The 20,594-nt window shown below is 46.0% G+C and overlaps 1 protein-coding gene across 11 annotated transcripts in view; it reads left to right on the top strand.

Annotated features, from left to right (window-relative positions):
- Ttc7b (tetratricopeptide repeat domain 7B) overlaps positions 1-20,594 on the top strand; it is a 213,711-nt gene that overhangs the window by 104,246 nt on the left and 88,871 nt on the right. For all 11 annotated transcript variants that reach the window (XM_076551222.1, XM_076551224.1, XM_076551223.1 and 8 more), the window contains 2 exons: positions 6,276-6,339; positions 9,762-9,899. In XM_076551222.1, coding sequence (XP_076407337.1) covers positions 6,276-6,339; positions 9,762-9,899 — 202 coding nt within the window. The remainder of the gene's footprint in view (positions 1-6,275; positions 6,340-9,761; positions 9,900-20,594) is intronic.

Raw genomic sequence — 20,594 nt, 5'->3', positions numbered from 1 at the left:
TCCTCCTCCTCCTCCTCCTCCTCCTCCTCCTCCCCCTCCCCCTCCTCCTCCTCCTCCTCCTCCTCCTCCTCCTTCTTCTTCTTCTTCTTCTTTTTTGATTTTTCGAGACAGGGTTTCTCTGTGTAGCTTTGCGCCTGTCCTGGAACTCACTCTGTAGACCAGGCTGGCCTCGAACACACAGAGATCCGCCTGGCTCTGCCTCCCGAGTGCTGGGATTAAAGGCGTGCACCACCACTGCCCGGCATCTTATCCCTGATCTTAAGGCAGGAAAAGACTTTTTGGATTCATTACAGTGTTTGCTGTAGGCTTCTGAAGATGTCCAATATTAGATGGAAAACAACTCTTCCTCCTCCGTTTGCTGTCTTCATCATGGAGTAGTAGATTCTGTCAGACACGTTTTGTGCTTTGTTCAGCAAATTGTGGAGGCTTGTCCTTTATCATAGTGCATTTCATTCCTAGAGTTTTCAGATGTCAAAGCAGCCTTGCATTCCTGGGGTAAATTCTGTTAGGTCATGGAATATAATCTTTTAAAATTTGTTTTTGTGTTCTATATGTTTGTTGAAGATTTTTACACCTGCACCCCTAAAAGACACTGTTCTGTAGTTTTCTTATAAAACCTTTGTCTTTGGGGGCATCTGGATAATTTTAGTCACGTGAAAAGGGTTGGGGGTTATTTCTTTCCCTTCTAATTTAAAAAAAGAACTTGAAGAATTGGTATTAATTGTCTTGAAATATCAGGTAAGATTTCCCGCAGAGCATCTATCCTTGGCTTTTCTTCAGGAAATCCACTTTAAGCCCTTGGTTCTCTGTTTGCTCATGAATCTGTCCTAGTGGTTTGTGCCTTTCTATATGTTTGGCCATCTCATCAGAGTCTTCGAATTTTTCACCATATTCTTTCTTAGTTGGCCATGTTTCTTTTTCCTGCAGAATTCATTGTTACAACCCATCCTTTCTCTGGCTCTTTTCTCTCTTTGGTGAACAGGAGCAGGCTACCTAAAAGCTTATCATCTCTTTATTCTTTTGAAGAATCCACTTTCTGTTTTGTTTATTTAATCTGTTGTGAGTCTGTTCTGTGTTTTGTTGATTTCCACACTAATCGGTGTTTAGCATTCTAAATTTGTATGTGCACAGCCTCCTCCTCCTTAGTTGGTATTTCAGTGGAGAGAGAAATCCACTGGGCTTCTACCTGTACAGTGCTCCCTTAATACCAAAGCGGGAGGTGCCACCACCCTCTCAGCGGGCTCATTAGGAGGTAGAAGGGGGTGTCCATACAGGATGTTCAGACTTCATTTTGGCCAGTAACCCTAAATTCCCTTTCTAGTTCAGACTTATAGTTGAGCTTAGAACCTCTTAAACTTTTTCATTTGCTACCCCTTCTCACCCAAGAAATTGTTATGCAACCTTGGGCGTGTAGCTAGGTAAGATGATACACAAATCGTTTACTGACAACAAATCAAGAAATTTATTGTAAAACAGTTGTTTGGGATGCACATAATTTTACCCTTTATTACAGGTGAAGGCAAATTTGTGTCCTAATGAGATGGATGCACCTCTTTTTATACAAAGAATGAAATCTTAGTTGAATATTTGATTCTATGGAACATGGAGCTTCTTCAGCATTTTTCAGAGTTGATCAGTATTTTAATTTTATAATTGCCAATTCTGAAAATGCCACTTTGTATAAATACATAATATAAAATGGTAGAAATGTATCTGGGGCCATTTCAGAAATTATTGGAAATTCTGTCCTAATCTCAAACCAAAATTCATTGAACAGTTTTTTTATTCCTCAAGTCAGCAACTCAAACAGTAATTTAAAAAACCAAACCCTCTGACATAATATATACTAATTTTGGTACTTACATGCTAAGGAATGACAGTGGAAAAATGTTAAAAGTCTTTGTTTCTACAATTAAACCATCATGTTTCTGGAAGAGCATGGAACTTTGTATGTATGGAAGAAAGACTGCAACTCATGATGTATATTGACAGTGTGCATGTTGCCTTCAGAACAAAGGCTGCAGTGTGGTTCTGTGGTGTGTGAAACCTTGGGTTCGCTTGTGTTTGATTTTGAATTAATGTTGGTCATAGCGTTCAGATACATTTTACTGTTACCAGATTTTTCATGACCCTCAAATTCAGTTTCATGATCCCATGAGGGTGTAACTCACAGCTTTAGAAGCTGTAGTTTAGGTGTCTCAGATTCTTCTAGCTCCAGCAAACCAAAAGACCATTCAGTGTTGGCCAAGATAGGCTGCCCTGAAAAGCAAGCTTTTCAAAAGTTCTACTGTCCACTGTGTCTGATCACTTGGCATTTGAAGGAGGATAAAATGTTGAAACTCCTGGCTAGAGAGGGGAAAGGTGGTCTGTTGCAGGCCTGTGTGCCCCTCTGGATCTTTCTGCGAGGACGCCTGTTTCGGCTTACTTATTTTCAGGGTGAGCTTTATATTCTGCATAGCTGATGGGCTAGGAATGGATGGACGCAGGCAATGACTTTGGCTAGGTGAATACGTGTATAATAGCATCCTGCTCAGGAAGCAGATGTTAGCAGAGCCTGAAGCCGGCTTTGTACCTCTCCCAGGGACTTACTGCCCCTGTTCAGAGAAACCCGTCCTGATGATTAGCCCAGTGGTTGGTTGATATAGCTGTTTGTTTGCGCTTCTCTCTCTCTCTCTCTCTCTCTCTCTCTCTCTCTCTCTCTCTCTCTCTCTCTCTCTCTCGTGTGTGTGTGTGTGTGTGTGTGTGTGTGTGTGTGTGTGTGCGCGCGCGCGCGCGCGCGCGCGCGCATTTGTAAGTATGTGGATGCTTATAGAGATCAGAGCACATCTTGAAGGAGTTAATCATTTCCTTCCAGCATGTGGATTTCAGGGATCAAGCTCAGGTTCTCTGGCTTGGTGGCAAATGTCTTTAACCTACTAAATCATTTCCCCAGCCCTCTGCCTGGTTTTATCAAGCTATGTTGCACGCCTGTAAATTCAGCATTCAGGAGGCTGAGGTGGGACAATCACTTGAGCCCAAGAGTTAGGGACCAGCTTGGGCAACAACATAGTAAGACTCCACTTCAAAATCAATAAGTTATTGCACTATCTTTAACAATCATAGATTGTGTATTCATTTATGTCTAGGTTTTTCTAATGTTGTATTTGAACAGTTCACATGTATTTTTACATGTAGCAGTAGTTTTTTTCAATGCCGTTTGCTATTCTGTTTTACAAAGTCACTGTGCCTGTCTGTTCCCTTATGGCCAGTTATTTCCCTGTTCTGCTTGGGACTAATGGTGCTATGAAGGCTCTTGTACATATCTCTCAGGATGTATTCATGTTTCAGCTAGATGTGTTTTGCCTTTCATCCTTGTAAAAAACGTGTTTGGTGACTTGGATAATTACATGCATATTAGACTAGAAAATTAGCACAAACAAAGCAGGAGATTAAAGGCCACCATTGTGTCTATAAGTGGCAAGTGAGAAGGTGTTGAATGTGACCCGTGAATGCAAGCGTTGGGGTGACCTCCCTGGTAGACAGAGGAGAAGGAGGTCGTCTCTATTGAGTGGTCTTTTGGGTCTGGGCCTCCTAGTGAGCTGTGGAAAGGTTTGGGCCAGGCAAGGGACATTGCAGGGTCAGTGACTTTTGCTGGCAGAACTCTTTGGTCTCCTCTTATTCCCTTTTTGAGTCTGTCTGTCCCCTCCCCAGAGATGCAGGAACCCTGTCCCCTCCCTAGGGAATGTAAGGTGACCAGCCACATGGGACGTATCTGATCACTGCATGGAGGAACACTCAACAGACCTGGGCTAACCTGGTCAAGTACTTCTTTCTTTGTTTGAAGGGGTTCACTGAGCCATATGCGTTGACAAAGAAGAGGGGACTTGTGGGGAGGTCCATGTAATCCTCCAGCTGGACCAGTTGACCCCTGATCAAGCTGCTCTCAATTACTAGTTGAAATCCCCTTCCTTCTCTGGGGCCCTCAGCTAGATCTTGGAGTTGAATCAGCTTCCTGTGGGTAGAGAGCTCAGTGCCACCCCTGCAGCCTCACAGAGTAACTGTGACTCCTCAGGGGCCACTGCCTTTATACAGCTGCTTCCTTATTGCAGAAGCCCCAGGTGACAGGAACGCTAAAATGCAGTTGAATAGGGTCGGTTTGATTTCTTTTTCACTTGTTCTAATGCACATATATGGCAGGGGAACCGTTTTTTTCTAAACACTTACCTGGAAGCTCTAGAAAAAACATGGTAACTGTCAGTGTCTTGAGGACTCCCCTTTCCTGTGTCCTACCAAACTACAGGATGCATTGATGATTTATCCAAACTAAACAAATGAGCAGCTTGCCTGAAGGTCATCCCTGGAGCTGGTCACATGGCTAGGCTGAGCATGCCAACCTCCCACCCTCATCCTCTCCCTGCTGGGTCTTGGGAGCTGGCCTCTTGGTCTGATGGTGCCCTTTGTCCCTTACCCTGCCCTTCATGCAACTCCCTGTGGATCTAGCCCTCCAGGCCAGGGCACTCCAGGGTCCTCCTGGGACACTTGGGTCTCAGAGGAGAAAATATCACAAAAGGAAGGCCCTGATAATTTTGATTGCCTACCTTGGGCTCTATCTTGCATAAGCAAGGAAGAGAAGAAGTGGCCAGAAATGGGTCTCAGGAAGGCTTCACTGAAGAACATTCCAGTATGGTTTTTAGGCCTGCATTCTGCAGTTTCTCTGCTTCTTCCACCTTTTGCCCCCAGCCCTGCCTGGAGCTTCCCAATGCCCATCCACCTGCCCTACAGGGAGGGCCCAGGAAGTGGAATTAGATGCAGTTAATTCACTGCTTGTTAGCAACTCTGGTAAAAATAACCCAACCTAGCATTTAAGCAGACTAGATGGCTCAAATGGAATTTGGAGATTATCCATGGACTGAATTGGCTGGTGTTAAGTCATAATTAGCACGGCTTGGGCTCTCTCTTTTCAATTAGTCTGAACAATGCAGGACTAGCTAGCCATTAGAAAAATGGTTCCAGCTACTGCTTTATTTACAAGGTCCCAATTGCATGTAAGCACGGCCAGGATATCAGGGAATAATAAGTGCTCTGTTTTCTGAAAAACCCAGTTTACCACAAGCTGACTCCCCAAAGAAACTTGGGCTCTGGGCCCATCCCACTGCCCATCCGCAGGCTAGCCTCGCTGGAACCCTGCATGGCCCTGGGTTAGAGATCCCCACAGGCAGAGTTCTGCACCAGGCACTGTACTTTCTGTATCACTTCCAAGGTTCTCTGGTGCAGTAAAAACATTACTGATGCTTCAAAGAGAACAAGGATTTATAATTATCTGGAAAACGTGGGATTTTGCCTTTTTTTTTTTCTTTTGGAGAGGAAATCTCAATTAAATGATTGTTATGTTGTTCCTAGGAAGGAAGGTATAAATTTAGTCCTTATTTAGTCATCTTCAGAATAGGCAGTGTTTGGTTTTTTTTAACCAAGTTTATTTTTATTTATTATAAACTCCTTTTCAATTCTTGGGGGAAAGTTGAGTTTGTCCCAGTTGGTGATAACATGCAGAATTCTACTCCAGAGGACGGGGTGGGGGAAGGTGGCTACATAGCCTGAAAAGTGCTCACAGAACCAAACAAGAGGATATAAGAATGAGGATTGGGTTATGTTTGGGTTTTTCTTGTTTCCTAATCCTCAGCAACACTGAGCTTAAAAGCTTTTTCTTTTAATCCAAGATTTTAGAGTTCAGCCAACTACCAAGAGATAGATTAACAAGACAGCTCTTGCATGCTGCCCCAGAGTGAAACGTGTGTCGAGGTTAGGCTAGCTCCCTAAGTCCTTTGGGTACTAGAATGACCGTGCAGTCCCGGCAGCTGCTCTTGGTTTTGTCAGAATGACCCAATGACAGAGCGGTGAGCGGGAGGCCGGCAAGAGGGGTGCTGTCTACTGAAACACGTTCTCCGTTCTCCGTGTAACGGCACTCTAAGCAAGCACCCTGTTGTTCACCTCGTTGCTCTGGACTGATTTTCCTTTCTGCCTCTGTAATAGGTGCATACGTTATTTGGGCTTTTAACTTAGGTTTTTACCATTTCCTCTCACCCGTCGGCTAGCCATTAAAATGTGTAGCAGAAATGTATTAATTCCACAGTTTGCCAGAGAAATAAGCAAGCTAATTCAAGTGTCCAAATTATACAGTGTTTTTCATGGATTCTATATAAAAATGGAGACGCTTTTAGCATTGCACTCTGCTTGTAGTGGTGTATCTCTTGTTATTTCAAAATTGCCGTATACCAAAGTTGGTTTTCTTTATGCAGCATTTTTTGTCCTCAAGAAAATACTGAAGAGGCGCTGCTGTTACTGCTCATTAGTGAATCTATGGTAAGTGGAATGTGATTTTCATTGTTCTTTCCCCCGTCCTGAGAATCCCTTTCTTGTGGTGGCCATTCCCTCACTAGGATGACTTTTGGTCTAGGGAAAAATTTCCAGAAGGAATGCCTAAGAGGAGGGAAAGAGGGATGCCTCTGAGTCCCTGGTCACCTGGAGTTCTCCTCCGACAGCAGGCAGGGCTCCTGGCATATCGCCCATCCGTCCAGTCCGCTTGTCAGGGAGAGCAGCTCCAGCATGAACCCCTGTGCATCCTCTTAGAGTACTGGGTGTGCAGACGGTGCTGCAATGGGTCACTTGTGGGTGCATTCACCTCTCTTTTCCTGGAGGAGCTGGGTGGAACTTCCTGGTGCTCGCCCTCTGCTCTCTCCACCTGCTCCTGCTCCCGACCCTGCAGAATCTCAGGCTGTGGGGATGCCCTCCGCTGCCAAGATCTGCTTTCGTCAGGCTGTTCTGGCTAGGACATTGACTTTTGGTCTAACCTGCATGTTAGTTGTCTGATGGGCTTCTCTATACAGCACTAGGGATGCTAGCCCTGGCTTGAAGCCTTGGGGATGCTACATTGAAGTAGTTAGAACTACCACAGGCCAATAGTTTGTGCCTAGCACTTGAGCAGGTTCCTAGAGGCCCAAAGGGCCTCCTGTCTACTTCTCTCTTTTTACAGATGAGGACTTAAGGCAGAGGGCACACTAGTATGTTGGTTTGCTGCACCCGTCTGTAAATTGTGTGGTTCCCTCCTCGGAGCTTTCAGCCCACCAGGCTGACCATAGAGGAAAAGAATCATAAGGAAAACAAGAAAAGCCCCCTCCTTCCATGTGGTGCTTAACTGGAGGCAAGAAATATGCTGAGGTAAACTATGGACAGAGGGCCAGGAGACAGATGCTGTGTGCTGGGAAGAGGTGGCCAGCAGAGGCTAAGGCTTCAGCATGCGGAACTCTCTTGCCTCGGGTTAAAACTTGGGATTCTCTTGTTCTGCAAACTGGCCCAAAAGTGTTCACAAGAGCAGACTGCTTGAGTTACCATTGCTTTCTACTGGGCTGCTGGTGATGTCATTGGGCTCACTTCCTCTCTGGGAAGCAGGCTGCCCCGGGTTCATCTTTCCTTGACCATCAGCTTGTAACTCAGGATGGTATCATTTATATTCTCTGCTCTGCCTTGGCAGTGTCAGGGGAAGCACATGGGTGATGATGCTGGCTGTGGGTCAGTGGCCATGTTTTCAAGAGAGCAGGACTCACCTGCTCTGTCACCGATGTGTAAAGGCAGCTCATGTTGGCCTCCCAGCTGTACTGGACTCTTCACAACTTGGCAGTTAATTTCTTTAGTGCAAACGTGGTTGGTTGTGGTGTCCAAGCTTTTTGGTGAGTTACTGTTGACAATCGTGAGGTCAGGTGCTCCAATTTGGAATTTGGAAAACATGGCTGGTGACATGTCTACAGCACTTGTCCTAGTGTGGTATAGATGCTTTGGAGTGGTATCTTCTGCTCACCTACTCCTTCATGGAAGTGATAGAAGCATGGCTAGTCAGTGCTGAGACCCCTCTAGGCAGTCAGGCTCGCCTCCGTGGTATTCAGTTTCTGGAACCATCTCTTCAGGGGACAGTGAAATCCAGTGAAGTCATAGTTTCCCAACCAAAACGCCATGACTCTGTAAACCTCTTCTACATGAAGTTACCCTTAGGGGGCTTTTTTCCCCCCAATGTCCTTTGGCACTTTGATTTTTCATTTTTAGGACAGAAAATTATGTGCTCAATTTCAGAATAAAGTAGGAACTGCCTTGTTCTTTGGATGTCTGGAAAAATTATATTCTTTATTAGTTCTGACTTTAACTTAGAAGCCTAAATTTCTTCAGCATCTCTCCACCTACAAGAAGTCATTTGAAAGTGTAACACTTCTCACTGCCTAGCAGATCCTGTTCTCCTGGAGAAGTATGTCTGCAGTACCTCAGCAAGTCAGAGTTCTGGGCACTTGCTGGTGGATCTGCCCAAAGTTCTAAACTATAGCTCTCAAAAGGTAGCAGTGCTTTCTGAAAAAGAGAACATATTAGGAATAACTTGAAAACTCTCCTACATAGTATCTGTCAATTTTGTTTTGTTTTCTTCCAGGCATTGGTCTCAGTATAGAACATTTATAGCAAATAAATACAACAGGCCCTCCTTCCTTCAGAGTGTCTTTTGTTGGGCTCCAAAGGAGCTGCGTAAAGAAAACTTAGAATGAAATCTTCAAAAGCAGGCTTGTTTTCATAAGAGATGACTCACTTTGTAGGAAGCGGCCTGTTTTATATAGTCTCATTTGGCTTTGACATTTAAAAGCCAGGAGTTTTCAAGTGAGTAAGTTCTGATGGGTGGCTGAAACTAAATGCCTTGGACACACACAAAAAGAAGGCATTTTGCCTCATTAGCAAGAGGGAAGGTGTGTGCGTGACCTTTCCGAATGTCAGACAGGAAGATTAAACATCAACCTGGGGGACAAGTGACCCCAGAACCTCATGTGCCATTCTTACTGGGGTACTGTGCAGGCCTTTTGCTGTTGCTCAGACAGATGGGAGTGGAGACCTGTTCATTAGCAGATCTGGGGGTGGGAGAAGCAGGCAGAAATCTAACTTTAGTGATTTAGAACTCCCTATTGGGGGAAAGAAAAAAAATGAGATAACTATCAAGGATCTAGTCTGTATGGTGTATCTGGAGGAATCTATGGAGAAATTAAATTTTAGAAGCAATGAAAACATGTTGGTATGAGGAGCATTTGCTTTTTGGTAGATGACCTGGGGAAACTTGGCTGTTCTGATGGGTTTCTGTACTAAGCAATGGAGATGTGAAATTGGCCAATGTTCTCCTGAGTCCTCTGTGGCAAAGTGAAAATTGCTTGCTTTTTGTCTCGTACATCTGTTGTGTGCTTCCCTTTAGAAGACTAAATTAGTCTTTGAGGTCTGTTCCCATGGAGATGTCATCCAGGGATCTGTGTGTCACTCAATGAGTGAGGGAAGGTTTGATCACCTCCATGGGACCATGGAGCTTGATGACAGCATTCAGTGCAGAGCTGGGAATGCTCTCCTGGTCCTCAACATAGACTAGAAGCCAGATCACAGAAAGACACAGCAGGGAGCCTCACTTGGAGGATGCTGTAGCTGCGCAGCCCTGCTGTGGGCCAAGGCCCAGGCAAGCTCTCTGCTTTGCCCAGCCTCTCAGGGCTTCCTCCAAACACCTGCTGAGAGGTTCACATCTGGCCTTCCATGTTGAGTCAAATCATAGTCTGTGTCTGCGGTACTCTGGAGATTTTGGATATATGACTTGAGGTGACAGGTCTGTTACTCACACCTGTGCTGTGGAGCAGGAGAGCCTAGGTGGCATCTATGCCACATGGCAATAGTGGAGTGTAGGCTGGCTTACCATCTGCTTCTCTCTTCTATGTCATCTCCAGGCCAACCGAGATGCTGTGCTGAGCAGGATTCCTGAGCACAAGAGTGACCGCCTCATCAGCCTGCAAAGCGCGTCTGTGGTCTATGATTTACTGACCATTGCTCTCGGAAGAAGAGGCCAGTATGAGATGCTGTCAGAGGTACAGCTAATAAGGCTGGCTGTTTTCCAGGTTGGGGTGGGGTGAGGGCCATGTTTCCAGTCAAGATGACTTGGAGAAGGGCCATTAAACCTGGTCCTTTGTCCCCTTCTGCCAGTGGCATGTGTCCTTGGACTAGTTATAGAGCTTTGCTCTCCTATGATTGGGCTAAGCGGTTAGTTTGTTGATGGAATTGATGGCAAGCTTTTTACTGTTAGTAGACTAGACCCTGCAGGCTGTGAGTGGGAGGTAGACAGCGCTTCCCAAAGCAGTGTCTCTCCCAGTACAACTGCTATCATAACCAAAGCCTCTCTCTCACCCCTGACACTAGTTTCCTTAGGAAACAGCTCCATTTAAACTATGGCTGTGGAACTCCTGATGACATGCGTTCGGGGTACTTAGCATGAGGTTGGCTGATAGAAATCATTCCATGCCAGAAAGGCACTATCTTTGTTTAGAAGGTTATGCTTACTCAGAAGTGGACTGGTAGATTCCAGGTCTTGGGCAAGGGGCCGTGATGTTCTCACCCCCTCTACTAGGGAACACTTAGGACAGACATGTGATGTTTTGGTTTCATGTGGAGTTCGTTCATCTGAGCCGGGGCTAGGAATTATTAAGATCCTGCCCAGAATACCAAATTTCATGTTGAAGAGGCTAAATAAGTCAGGAGACCAACTTATCTTTCTTTTAGCAAAACAGAGAAAGAGGGACAGAAACAACCTATTTTGTTAAAATAAACGTTTCTGTGTTATTTATCTTTCTCTTTCTAAATTTATACCCATTGCAACAGCCTCTGGGCACGAGGACAGGGAGTGAAATACAGTAACAGATTGGCTGAAATCAGATAGCGCGCGACTCACCCTCCAGTCTGCGGTGCCTCGCCACATTAGGCAGGAACTGGGGGAGCAGATGAGCATGTGCGGCTCAGTTCTGTTTTTAGTCTTTGGTTTGGTGACAATACAGGGCAATGGTTATTCAGCCTTCTGAAAAACCAAATCCCCCACAATGCAGTAAGATAAAGAGGCGTGTCCAGGTGCCCACAGATTCATGGCCTGCCCTGCTGGGACCCAGTGCAGGCCTAGGCTTGGGCTGGACTGTTCTCACTCAGCCTTCCAGTCCCCTTTGTGGGCCCCTTAGTTCCCTTGGCCTGTACGTCCCTCGGAGAGTTTTGGACTTGGTACCATCTCCATGTTTTGCCTGTTAGAAATACAAATCAATTAATATAATTATAAAATTTGTTTTCAGCATATATGTGTATCCTCACCTGTTCAGTACCAAGGGCTGTGTAGGGTTGGGAATGCAGCTGAGTGAGATGTGCCCTCTGTACACTAGCACATCTGTACACAGATGTGCCCTCTGTACACTAGCAGCGACCAGTCTAGAGGTACACGGCAAGCCGCAAGAACTTCCTGCACATATGGCTGACCCAGAAAGACCTACGTCCTGTGATAAAGACCTTGGACTCATGGCCACAGCCTTTCCTACCTTTTACAGGTGGTTGGGGCTTTTTCCACAAATGCGATAGCTGCATTGACTCAGATCTTCTAATGAACACAGTATGATGCCATATTAGAAAGATGAAAGCTCCATGGTACCTTGGGGGAGGCAGTCTGATGGAGCTAGGCCACCCTCTGCTGAGCAAGAGTGCTCCCTCCATCTCAGATAGCATCTTAGAATGGCCTGCTTGCCTATTTCCTCATTTAGTGGGCTTTTCTTGAATCTATTTGGCTTGTTTTTGCTGTTCTCATTTACCCTTCTACCTTTTCAAGATTTTTAGTTAAAACAGGAACAGAACATTTTTTGAATTGAGGTAAAGTTCTCATATCAAACCTAATACTATGAAGTATATAATTCAGTGTTGTGTAGTACATCCCTACCACGGTATGGCTGTATTAGTCAGCTCTGCAGCACCATAATGGGATTCCTGGCAGAGGCTACCCATGAAAAGAGGACCATTGATCCTACAGCCTTGGAGGTTCATAGTCTATGACGTAGCCTCTGTGGCGAGAGCCACTGCTTGGCTTTGTCGGCTTACGCCAGCTAGCAATGGCAAGAGAGCCTTTGAGAACAAACGAGAGGTGACATCTCAAGTCAGGAGCAGAGGGATGGGAGAGAGAGGCCACGGTTGCTTCCTTTATTGCATGCCCCCCCCCCCCCCCCCCCCCCCCCCGCTTTGAGAACTCACAAGGTACATGAGAACTGCATCATGGCCCCACAGCCTGGCAGTCACACCATCTTCCCTAAGTGCCATCCTGGACACTAAGCCTTTCACTGCAGGGAACCCTTACGGACACCGAAGTCATAGCAGCAACTGTCACCTTTAATTCCTAAGCATTTTATCTTAAAAGAAAGTCAGGTCTGGAGAGACGGTTAAACATGCTTGCTGTTCTTGCAGAGGAGCAGGGTTCAGTTCCCAGCACCTACATCTGCTGGCTCACAGCTGTTTTAAAGGTTGCACACATCATAACTTGTTTCAAACATCTCACTGCATTTTATGGATGAGTAATAACTGTTATATGAATATATCACAACTTGCTTTGGAGCTCAGTGCTTGGGTCGGTTCAACCTCTGGCTGATATGAGTGCTGTTGTGAGGGCAACTGGATTTGCCACTAATGTTCATGAATGGATTTCACTCTCGTGTTTAGAAATCCTCAAAGCCCCCCTCCCTTTTTTCTTTTTCCTTTCCTCCTACAACAAACCTTACTTTGCTGGTTTTCTTTCTGACATAAGCAACTGCTCTGCATGCTCTTTGAAGAATCAAACAATACATATAAATAAATAAAGTAACAGTCACTTAGAGTCTAGAAGTCCTAAGCTAGCTAACTGTCCGCTGGCATCTTAGAGACCATTATTAATTCATCTTTATGAAGAGCAACCTGTGACTCTGTGTGTGTGTGTGTGTGTGTGTGTGTGTGTGTGTGTGTGTGTGTGTGTGTGTGTGATGCATGCACATGAATATGCTGGTGTACCCTCATGCAGTTGCCAAAACAGGGCATCAGGTGTCTTCCTCTGTTGCTCTCCAGGCTATTGCTTTGAGATAGGATCTCAATGAATGAGAAACCTCTCTTTCAGCTGGACTGGCTGGACATTAAGATCTTGGGATTCTCCTTTCCCCACTCCACAGTGTTGAAGTTACAGCCATGCCTGGCTTTTTCCGTGGGTTCTGAGAATCCAAACCTAGGTTTTACTTGCAAAGCAAGTGCTCCTATCACTGAGCCATCTCCTCAGATAATGGTTAATTCATGTAAACTCATGAATGGAACCCAGCACCCGGAACACATTAAATGGCAGCTGAATGCTTAGACATTGCTGATTCTCCCACTGTGCACACAGGAGCTGCCAGGCACGGGCAGTGGCAGAGTCTACAAGGTCCAAGTGAGACTTCTTGCTGGCTATAACACTCACATAGAAACATACGAAAGATGATGGAATTAGAGACGATAGCAGAGCAAAGCTGTGGGTCCCTAGCTAGGAATAGGCCAGTTCTAGGTGAGGGGTTTGGGTGTGCGGGTTAGAGGTGATGAACCACTACATCTGACTGGGATCATCAAGGCCTGATGGGAGGTAAATACAGTAGTCCTCGTTATTGGCAGTTTTGCCCTGTGGTTTCAGTTTTCTGTGGTCAGCCTTGGTCTAAAAATATTAAATAGAAGAAAAAATTTTCCCCACCCGCCCCCTAAATAGAAAAAATTTACAGTAAGCAATTCAAAGGCTCAGTTGCTTGCCATTTTGAGCAGCATGATGAAAACTTGCCCCATCCTGCTCCAGATGAAGAAGACCAGGAGGGTCAAGGGTGACTTACCCTCTGCCTGCTGTTGGCTTATTTGGTGGCACCTCATTTACCAGACTGACTGTCAGGTCCGTCAGTGTTGTGTTCTGTGCTAACTCCACACTTCATGGCAGCCTGTAGGGCACACAGAAGGAAACAGCTCTGTAGGGTGGGGTTGGCCCCTCTCCAATAGGATTTAGTTGCCTGCCCCGACTGATCAGTGAGCTGGCCATGTGTGCCTTGGAAACAGTGTGGCCTCTTCCTTTCGTGCTCAGAGCACCACTGCACCAGGCCTTGGGAGGGAAGAGGTTTGGTCCCTGAGCCTTTTCTTGTCCCCAACCAGCCTCATGTCCACAAGAGGAGGCTTCCCTTCCTTTTGGCTCTTCTCCTTGGCCGACCTGGGCCCATAGGCACCAGGATGATAAAGGACAGTGACTCTGCTGTGAGTGGGTCCCCTCTCCTGTCACTGGCCCCGTCAGGCAGCAGATAAGTTGTGAAAGCACTGTGGAGACCCAGCCTTTGAAGATCTGTTCTCTCTGTGACCATTCTTTCCCAGTGCTTTTTCAAGATGGGGGGCTGCTTTCAGGGCTCTGAGAGCAGCTTGCTTGGCATATGTCCACATCAACATTTTTTTTCTGGGCCGTGTACCCTGCTAGTGGACATGAAGAGTGGAATGGTAGAATGAAACCGAGGTTTGTCATGGCCTTTCTCTGACAAGTTTAACTATGCGCACCGTGTTTACCATCTCTCCAGTGCTGAGTTTTCATGTTTTTTTAAGAACTAATTGTGAGCCCTGCTGAAAAGTTTGTGTAGGAAGGAACACTTCTTTTTTCCCCCTTCAATTTAAACAGCAGCCCTAGTTGGCATGACAACCCCTCTATTAAAAGTAAAGCTAAGAGCCCTGCTTCCTCTGTTTTTCAGAATGAACCCAAGCTGCTAAGGAGGTTTGTTACTCAAGTCTGACTATTAACAATTCCACTTTGACAGAATATTATGGGGTCTTTTGGAAATGGTGTGTGTTCCCCCTACATAGTCCTGGCAGCTTTAACAAGAGAAGGGATATTTTTAATCTTTCCCTTGAACTCATATTCATTTGTTTATGGTAAATCTAGTTCTGTGGGTAGAACTGTATGGCTAATGATTGTACCAAAAGGACATTTGTACCTCCCCAATCTAAACACTTCTGATATCAGGAGACTGCGGAAATGCTGCCTACCTCCAACCCTGCTCAGTGGGCCACCATCAGCTCGGATGCTTCAGGGCTTACTGCACCCTGCCTTGCCCTAGGTACCCAAGTGAGGCAACAATGTGTGAGGGTGCCAGTGTAGAGGCTGTTGAGACATACACAGGGCACAGTCCGGGTTCTCATGGGCTGAAAGGTCAGTGCTTGGCAGCCAGTGTCCACTCAGCTTTTCTTGGGTTTTGGAGATAAACGCTCCTGGAAGAGCAGTGAGTGCTTCTTCTCAGACTGTGTTACCAAGGTTTTAAGGGTCTCTCAGTGAGAATTGGGAAGCTTTAGGATACATGGACCTTGCTTGGGACAGAGCCACTAGACAGATCTCGACTCTGGTCTACCTTTCTGAACCAACCTGGTAGAACCATTAATGCCATTTTTTGCATGACAGCCTGCCCCAGAGAATCTCAGCCCCTGGTACAGTTGCTGGGCTTTCCATCTCCCCACAGTGGACACCTTCTTAGTGAAGCATGCTTTCCTCTCCTCGGTGAGAATACTGGTGCTCCTGGGAGCACTGGGAGCAGAGGAAACCCTTAGTGTGCTCCAGCTTCGAGAAGCACTTTTCCAGGTGTACACTGCCTCATGTTTTGTTTGCATTTATTTTCTTCTTAAAAAAATTAGTATGCTGTCTTAATATTTGAAAGGCAAAATTCATAAATATTTAATGACATTCACACTGTTGTGCAACTGTTATTATTGAAAACTTATCCTTTACCTCAAATAGAACTGTACACAGTCAGCAATCGTTCCCCTTCCCTTTCTTACACACACACACACACACACACACACACACACACACACACACACACACTCGCACACACCCTGGAAACCTCCAATCTTTCTGCCTGTGAATTTGCCTATTCCAGGTACCTAGTATAAACAGGCCGGGTAGCACATGCCATTTAATGTGTGGCTGAGCTGATGTGTTTAAGATTCAGCCTTGTTACGATAGTACATCTGACAGCATATTATCAGAACTGCATCTCTTTTTTGTCAGGATAATGTTCCACTATACATATCTGTGACATTTTGTTTATCTTTTCACTTACGGCTGGATGTGTTAGTTGTCTTCACCTTTTGATGATGAATATGCTATGATGAATATGCCATGAACACTACCACATTCTAACACTCGGCATAAAATAGATCATGCAGTCCATACCCTGTCTGTCTGGCTTACTCACTTAGCTAGTCTTCTTAAGTCAGCCTTGTTGTAAAGGTGTATCTGACAGTGTGATAGCAGAACTCCAGCATTCCTGAGTTCCTCTTCCCTGTTCTCTAGGGGTGGAGCTGCCAAGTCATATGAAAATTCTGTGTTGAACTTTTTGAGGAACTGCCACCTTCTTTTCACAGTGGCCTTCCCATTTCACACTCTACCCTGGTTCTCTTGTGCTCATCAATACCCATTTCTTTGACTACAGCCACCCTGGTAGGTGGTAAGTGGTATTTCGTTGTACGTTTGACTTGCATTTCCTAATGCACAGAACATCTTTTTGTATACTTATTTCTGGTTGTATGTCTTCTTTGGATGGATGATTATTCATGCCTTGTGCCCATCTTTAAATTGTCAATTTTAATTGTTATAGCTGTCCTTGATTTAAAGTATATAATAAATTCTTACCAGATATTTTTCCTATTCTACATGTTTGCTATTCACTTTCTCAGTTGTGTCCTTTAATGAACAAGGTTTGGATTCTAACTAAGCCTCGTGCATTTTCTTCTGCTGCTTAAGCTTTGGTGTCTTTCTAAGGATCTATTGGTTCAGTGCCAAATCCAAAATCATGATCGTGTACCCTCTCATCTCCCCCAATCGGTTTTTGAGTTTTACTCCTGTACTTAGGGCTGTTGAGCTACTCTGGGTGAATTTTGTATAGAATGTTTTAGTTTGTTTTTCTGTTGCTGTGATAAAATACCCTGGCCAAAGCAGCGCAAGGGAGGGAGGGTTTATAATTACAGGTTATAAAGCCACAGCACCGGGGCCCTGAGAGAACTGGTCACATGATAGCCATAGTGGAGAGAGGAGAGCAGGGGATTAATGTATGCATGCCAGTGCTCCGCCCCTTTCTCTAGTCCTGAACATTCCATGGTGCAAAAGTCCAGGGAATGACAGTCAGGTGGGTCTTCCCACCTCAGTTGATGTAGTGAAGTGAATCCCCCACAGACAGCCTCAGAGGCCCTTCTCTCAGATGATTCTAGATTGCAACAAGGGGACAATCTGAACTAACCATCGCAAAGGCTATTGTTTGAGTGTGGAAATCACAAAATTCAATACTTTTCATTGAAGAGATTATTCTTTCCCTTATTGAATGGACTCACCACTCTGGCAGAAGCCATACTAGCCATCTGTGGTCTTCATAGTGTTCCACTGGCCTGTATGTTTTTGGCCTTATGCAAATAAGCATCAAGAAGGACGGGTCCTCGCTCAGGTATGGTTTAATCACCTCCGCTTCATCTCTGTGTCTCCAGAGTTCGCTGCAGTCCTCAGTGCTTTCTCTTTGTCTGTGGCTCTCCTTCAGAGACAGCTGGTAGATTGGGCCCCGCTCTCTTTATATTTGCTCCTTCATTTAGGCTTGTGATGTACATTTGCTTTGTAGACAGTACCCCACAGGCCTGAATGCCACTGGCCCGCCACACTCTGGGCTCCGAACTTCTCTCCATAGTCCTTGCATCCACACTGAGGTGAAGCTGCAGCCACAGTCTAAAGGTTCAAACTTGGTGTCCCCGGCCAGGTCAGAAGGGGACAGGCAGCTGAGGAGGAGGAGGAGGAGGAAATACACAGGCCACAGAGCAGAGGCGTTGGCTTTGAGTAGGAACCCACGGCTCCTGTACTCACCCCATGAACACTTGGTCAAGCTGCCTCATAAAGTGGAGAAGGTTGACTGTCAGAGGATGCCGTCAGGGACCACTGAAAATACCCCAATTTCTATTCTCACTGTGGCCAGAGGCATTTTCCAAAACTTGGTGATCCTCTGCCTAGAGCAGGCTTACTGTTTGAAAGCATAAAAAAAAAAAAAAAAAAAAAAAAAAAAGGCAGGGGGGTGGGGCAAGCGTATCCTGTATTTTATTTCCAAAATAAGGGGGAGGAAACTTGAGCGAGCTTTGACTTTGTGTGTGTTTTCCCACACATCAGGAGGGGAGGCTTTTGTTTGTTACTTCGAGTCCTGTAAACGTAACTTTTAGCAGCTTTTTCTTGGACCATTCCTCCTCTGAAGCAGATTGCTCAAACTCCATTTTAATTTGTACTTTTAGCTTTAATAATTTAGAAATAAGAGCATCATAAGACCTGAGTTCTGATTCCGCTCTGCCACTGTGTGACCCTACGGGTCTTGTTGGCTCTCTGGGTCTTTATCCCCACATTTGTAAAGTAAGGATAGGACCAGGTTACCTTGAGGACGTCTGCACACCCTATGATAGGTATTCTGTATGTCTGAAACAGGGCCTCAGATGGCTAAATAACTTAGGTAAGTTTTCCCTGCTAAAAGAAGCAATGTGTCATTCATCTGCCATAGTAATTTTTAAATGTGTTATTACATAATTGTAAAGAGTTACATTAATGACATTTAATAATCGACTCAATAAATACATACAGTGCAAGAAATAGCATCCTCCTAGGTGACGCGCCCTGAGGCTCTCCGCAGTGAGAACTGTCCACAAGGAAAAGGAAGAGAGCTTGGGTGGTGCTGTTCTCTTAGCAGTGATGGCTATCAGCTTTGGGCTTCAGATGGAGTGCACAAGGTATCCGATTATTTATTTCTAGCCCTTCCCCCATGGGCCTCGGACGCTGAGTCTCATTCTTGAGTTCCCAGAATAGGCCCTGGCTTCTCGCGGCCTGCAGTATTATGCAGCTGTCACTGCACCCGCCCAGTTGGTGTAATTGGGCTTTATGTACAAGGAAGGTAATTGCTAAATCCCTTTCTTATGCCAGAAGAGCAGCTCGTTCCCGGAACCCTTCAAAGATGGCTTCATATGAAAAGCCAAAGTAAGAGAAAGGCAAAGGCCTTGCTCGAGCAGGAAGTAAGTTTGCAAGTGACATGCTGACTACCACCCACATGATGATGCCCTTTAGCCTCTAAGGGATCTACTGCCACCTATCCATGGCATCTGGCGATTGTCACCTGTCCATCCTGGGAAGCCATCCTACTGCTGCTACGTCCGTCTCCTAACTGTGGAGATGATTCAGAGGTGTCCACGGTGCTGCTTACATCTGACCCACAGCCCTCCCCAAGCCTCACTGCCCTTCCTCTGACATCGGAAGTAAAAGGGGCCAGGGTCTCGCTCTCAGTAGCCACTTTCCACTCTGGCTCCTGCCACTCTCCCGTTCCCAGGGACTTTCCTGCTTCAGGTCAGAACCCACAGGATCTGCTGCCACACTGTGTCACAAAAGCAGCTGCAGCCGCTGTCTCAACTGCAGGATTGCTGCTCACCCTGCCAGACACCCTTGGGAGCACTGCCCATGCACTGCCCATGCCCCGCCTCTGCCTCACGAATAGCCCTGTGGCTAGAGAGGGGTGTGGTGATCGAGCCTGGGCCATCGGTTCTCAGAGCTGGTGTCTTCTCTACAGAGCCGCTCACCAGTCCTCCTGCTAAGCCAGGTCTGCGTGCTCCAGCTTCCTGCAGTTTTGTCCCGTCCTGCCACCTCTGCACCGACACCTGCTGCCTTCTGAAAAGTCTGCTGTCATCAGTAGAATCAGTGTCATGAGTTTCCTCTAGAAACACTGCTGAAATATGCGTGTTCTTTACTTTATGTTGTCAGCAGACAGCCTCTCACCAACCTCAGTACAAACATTGAAACTGGCCACCTTCACTCTGCCACATACAGCTGTGTTCGGGGCTCCTTAAAAGGCTCACCAAACAATTGGGGTGAGCACCTATCCCAGCTAGGAGAAAGACTGTGGGTATCAAGTGTCTCCAGTCACAACACAAGTCTCTTCTTATAATGGAGCTTTGGGTGACCTAAGTTCTTAGAGGTGTGTATCTGAACGTTTCCGAGAACATAAGGGAGGCCTTGGCTAGGTACTCAAACACTGTGCCTTGCCTCCAAGTTTTGGAGCTGTTCGGACATTTTCAGAGCTGGTGTGCTTGGGCTGTGTAGCAGAGATGCCAGGAGCCCACAGGAAGGCAGGGCACAGCTGTGACACAGAATGCACACACCTCTGATCTGGGGTGAGGTTAGTTTAGCAGTGTTGGTTTGCACATTCATTCTCTCTCTCTCTCTCTCTCTCTCTCTCTCTCTCTCTCTCTCTCTCTCTCTCTCTCTCTCCCTCTCTCTCTCTCTGTGTGCTTTTTTTTAAAATTTCATTTTGTATGTATGTGTGTTTTACCTGCATGTATGTTTGTGCACCACGTGCATATCTGGTAGCCAGGGAGACCAGAAGAGGGGGTCAGAGCCCTACAGACTATTGTAAGCTGCCATATGGGTGCCAGGAACCAAACCCAGGTCCTCTGGAAGAACAGCCAGTGCTCTTAACCTCTAAGCCATCTCTTCAGCTACTCTCCTTGCTTTTTTGAGACAGGGTCTCACTGTGTCGTACATGCTGGCCTCCTGCCTCGGCCTCCTGAGTACTAAGGTTACAGACATGCACCACCACACCTGGCTAAAAGTTCTTAGGTGTTTGTTTGGTATGTGTGTGTTTCCGGTACTTAGGGTAGAGCCCAGGGCCTTGCTTATGCTGGGCAAGTACGCATCAGTGAGT

The sequence above is a fragment of the Peromyscus maniculatus genome, chromosome 14, assembly GCF_049852395.1.
Source record: "Peromyscus maniculatus bairdii isolate BWxNUB_F1_BW_parent chromosome 14, HU_Pman_BW_mat_3.1, whole genome shotgun sequence".
In the NCBI taxonomy this organism is placed as follows: Eukaryota; Metazoa; Chordata; class Mammalia; order Rodentia; family Cricetidae; genus Peromyscus; species Peromyscus maniculatus.
This window is presented reverse-complemented; position numbering and strand designations above follow the sequence as displayed.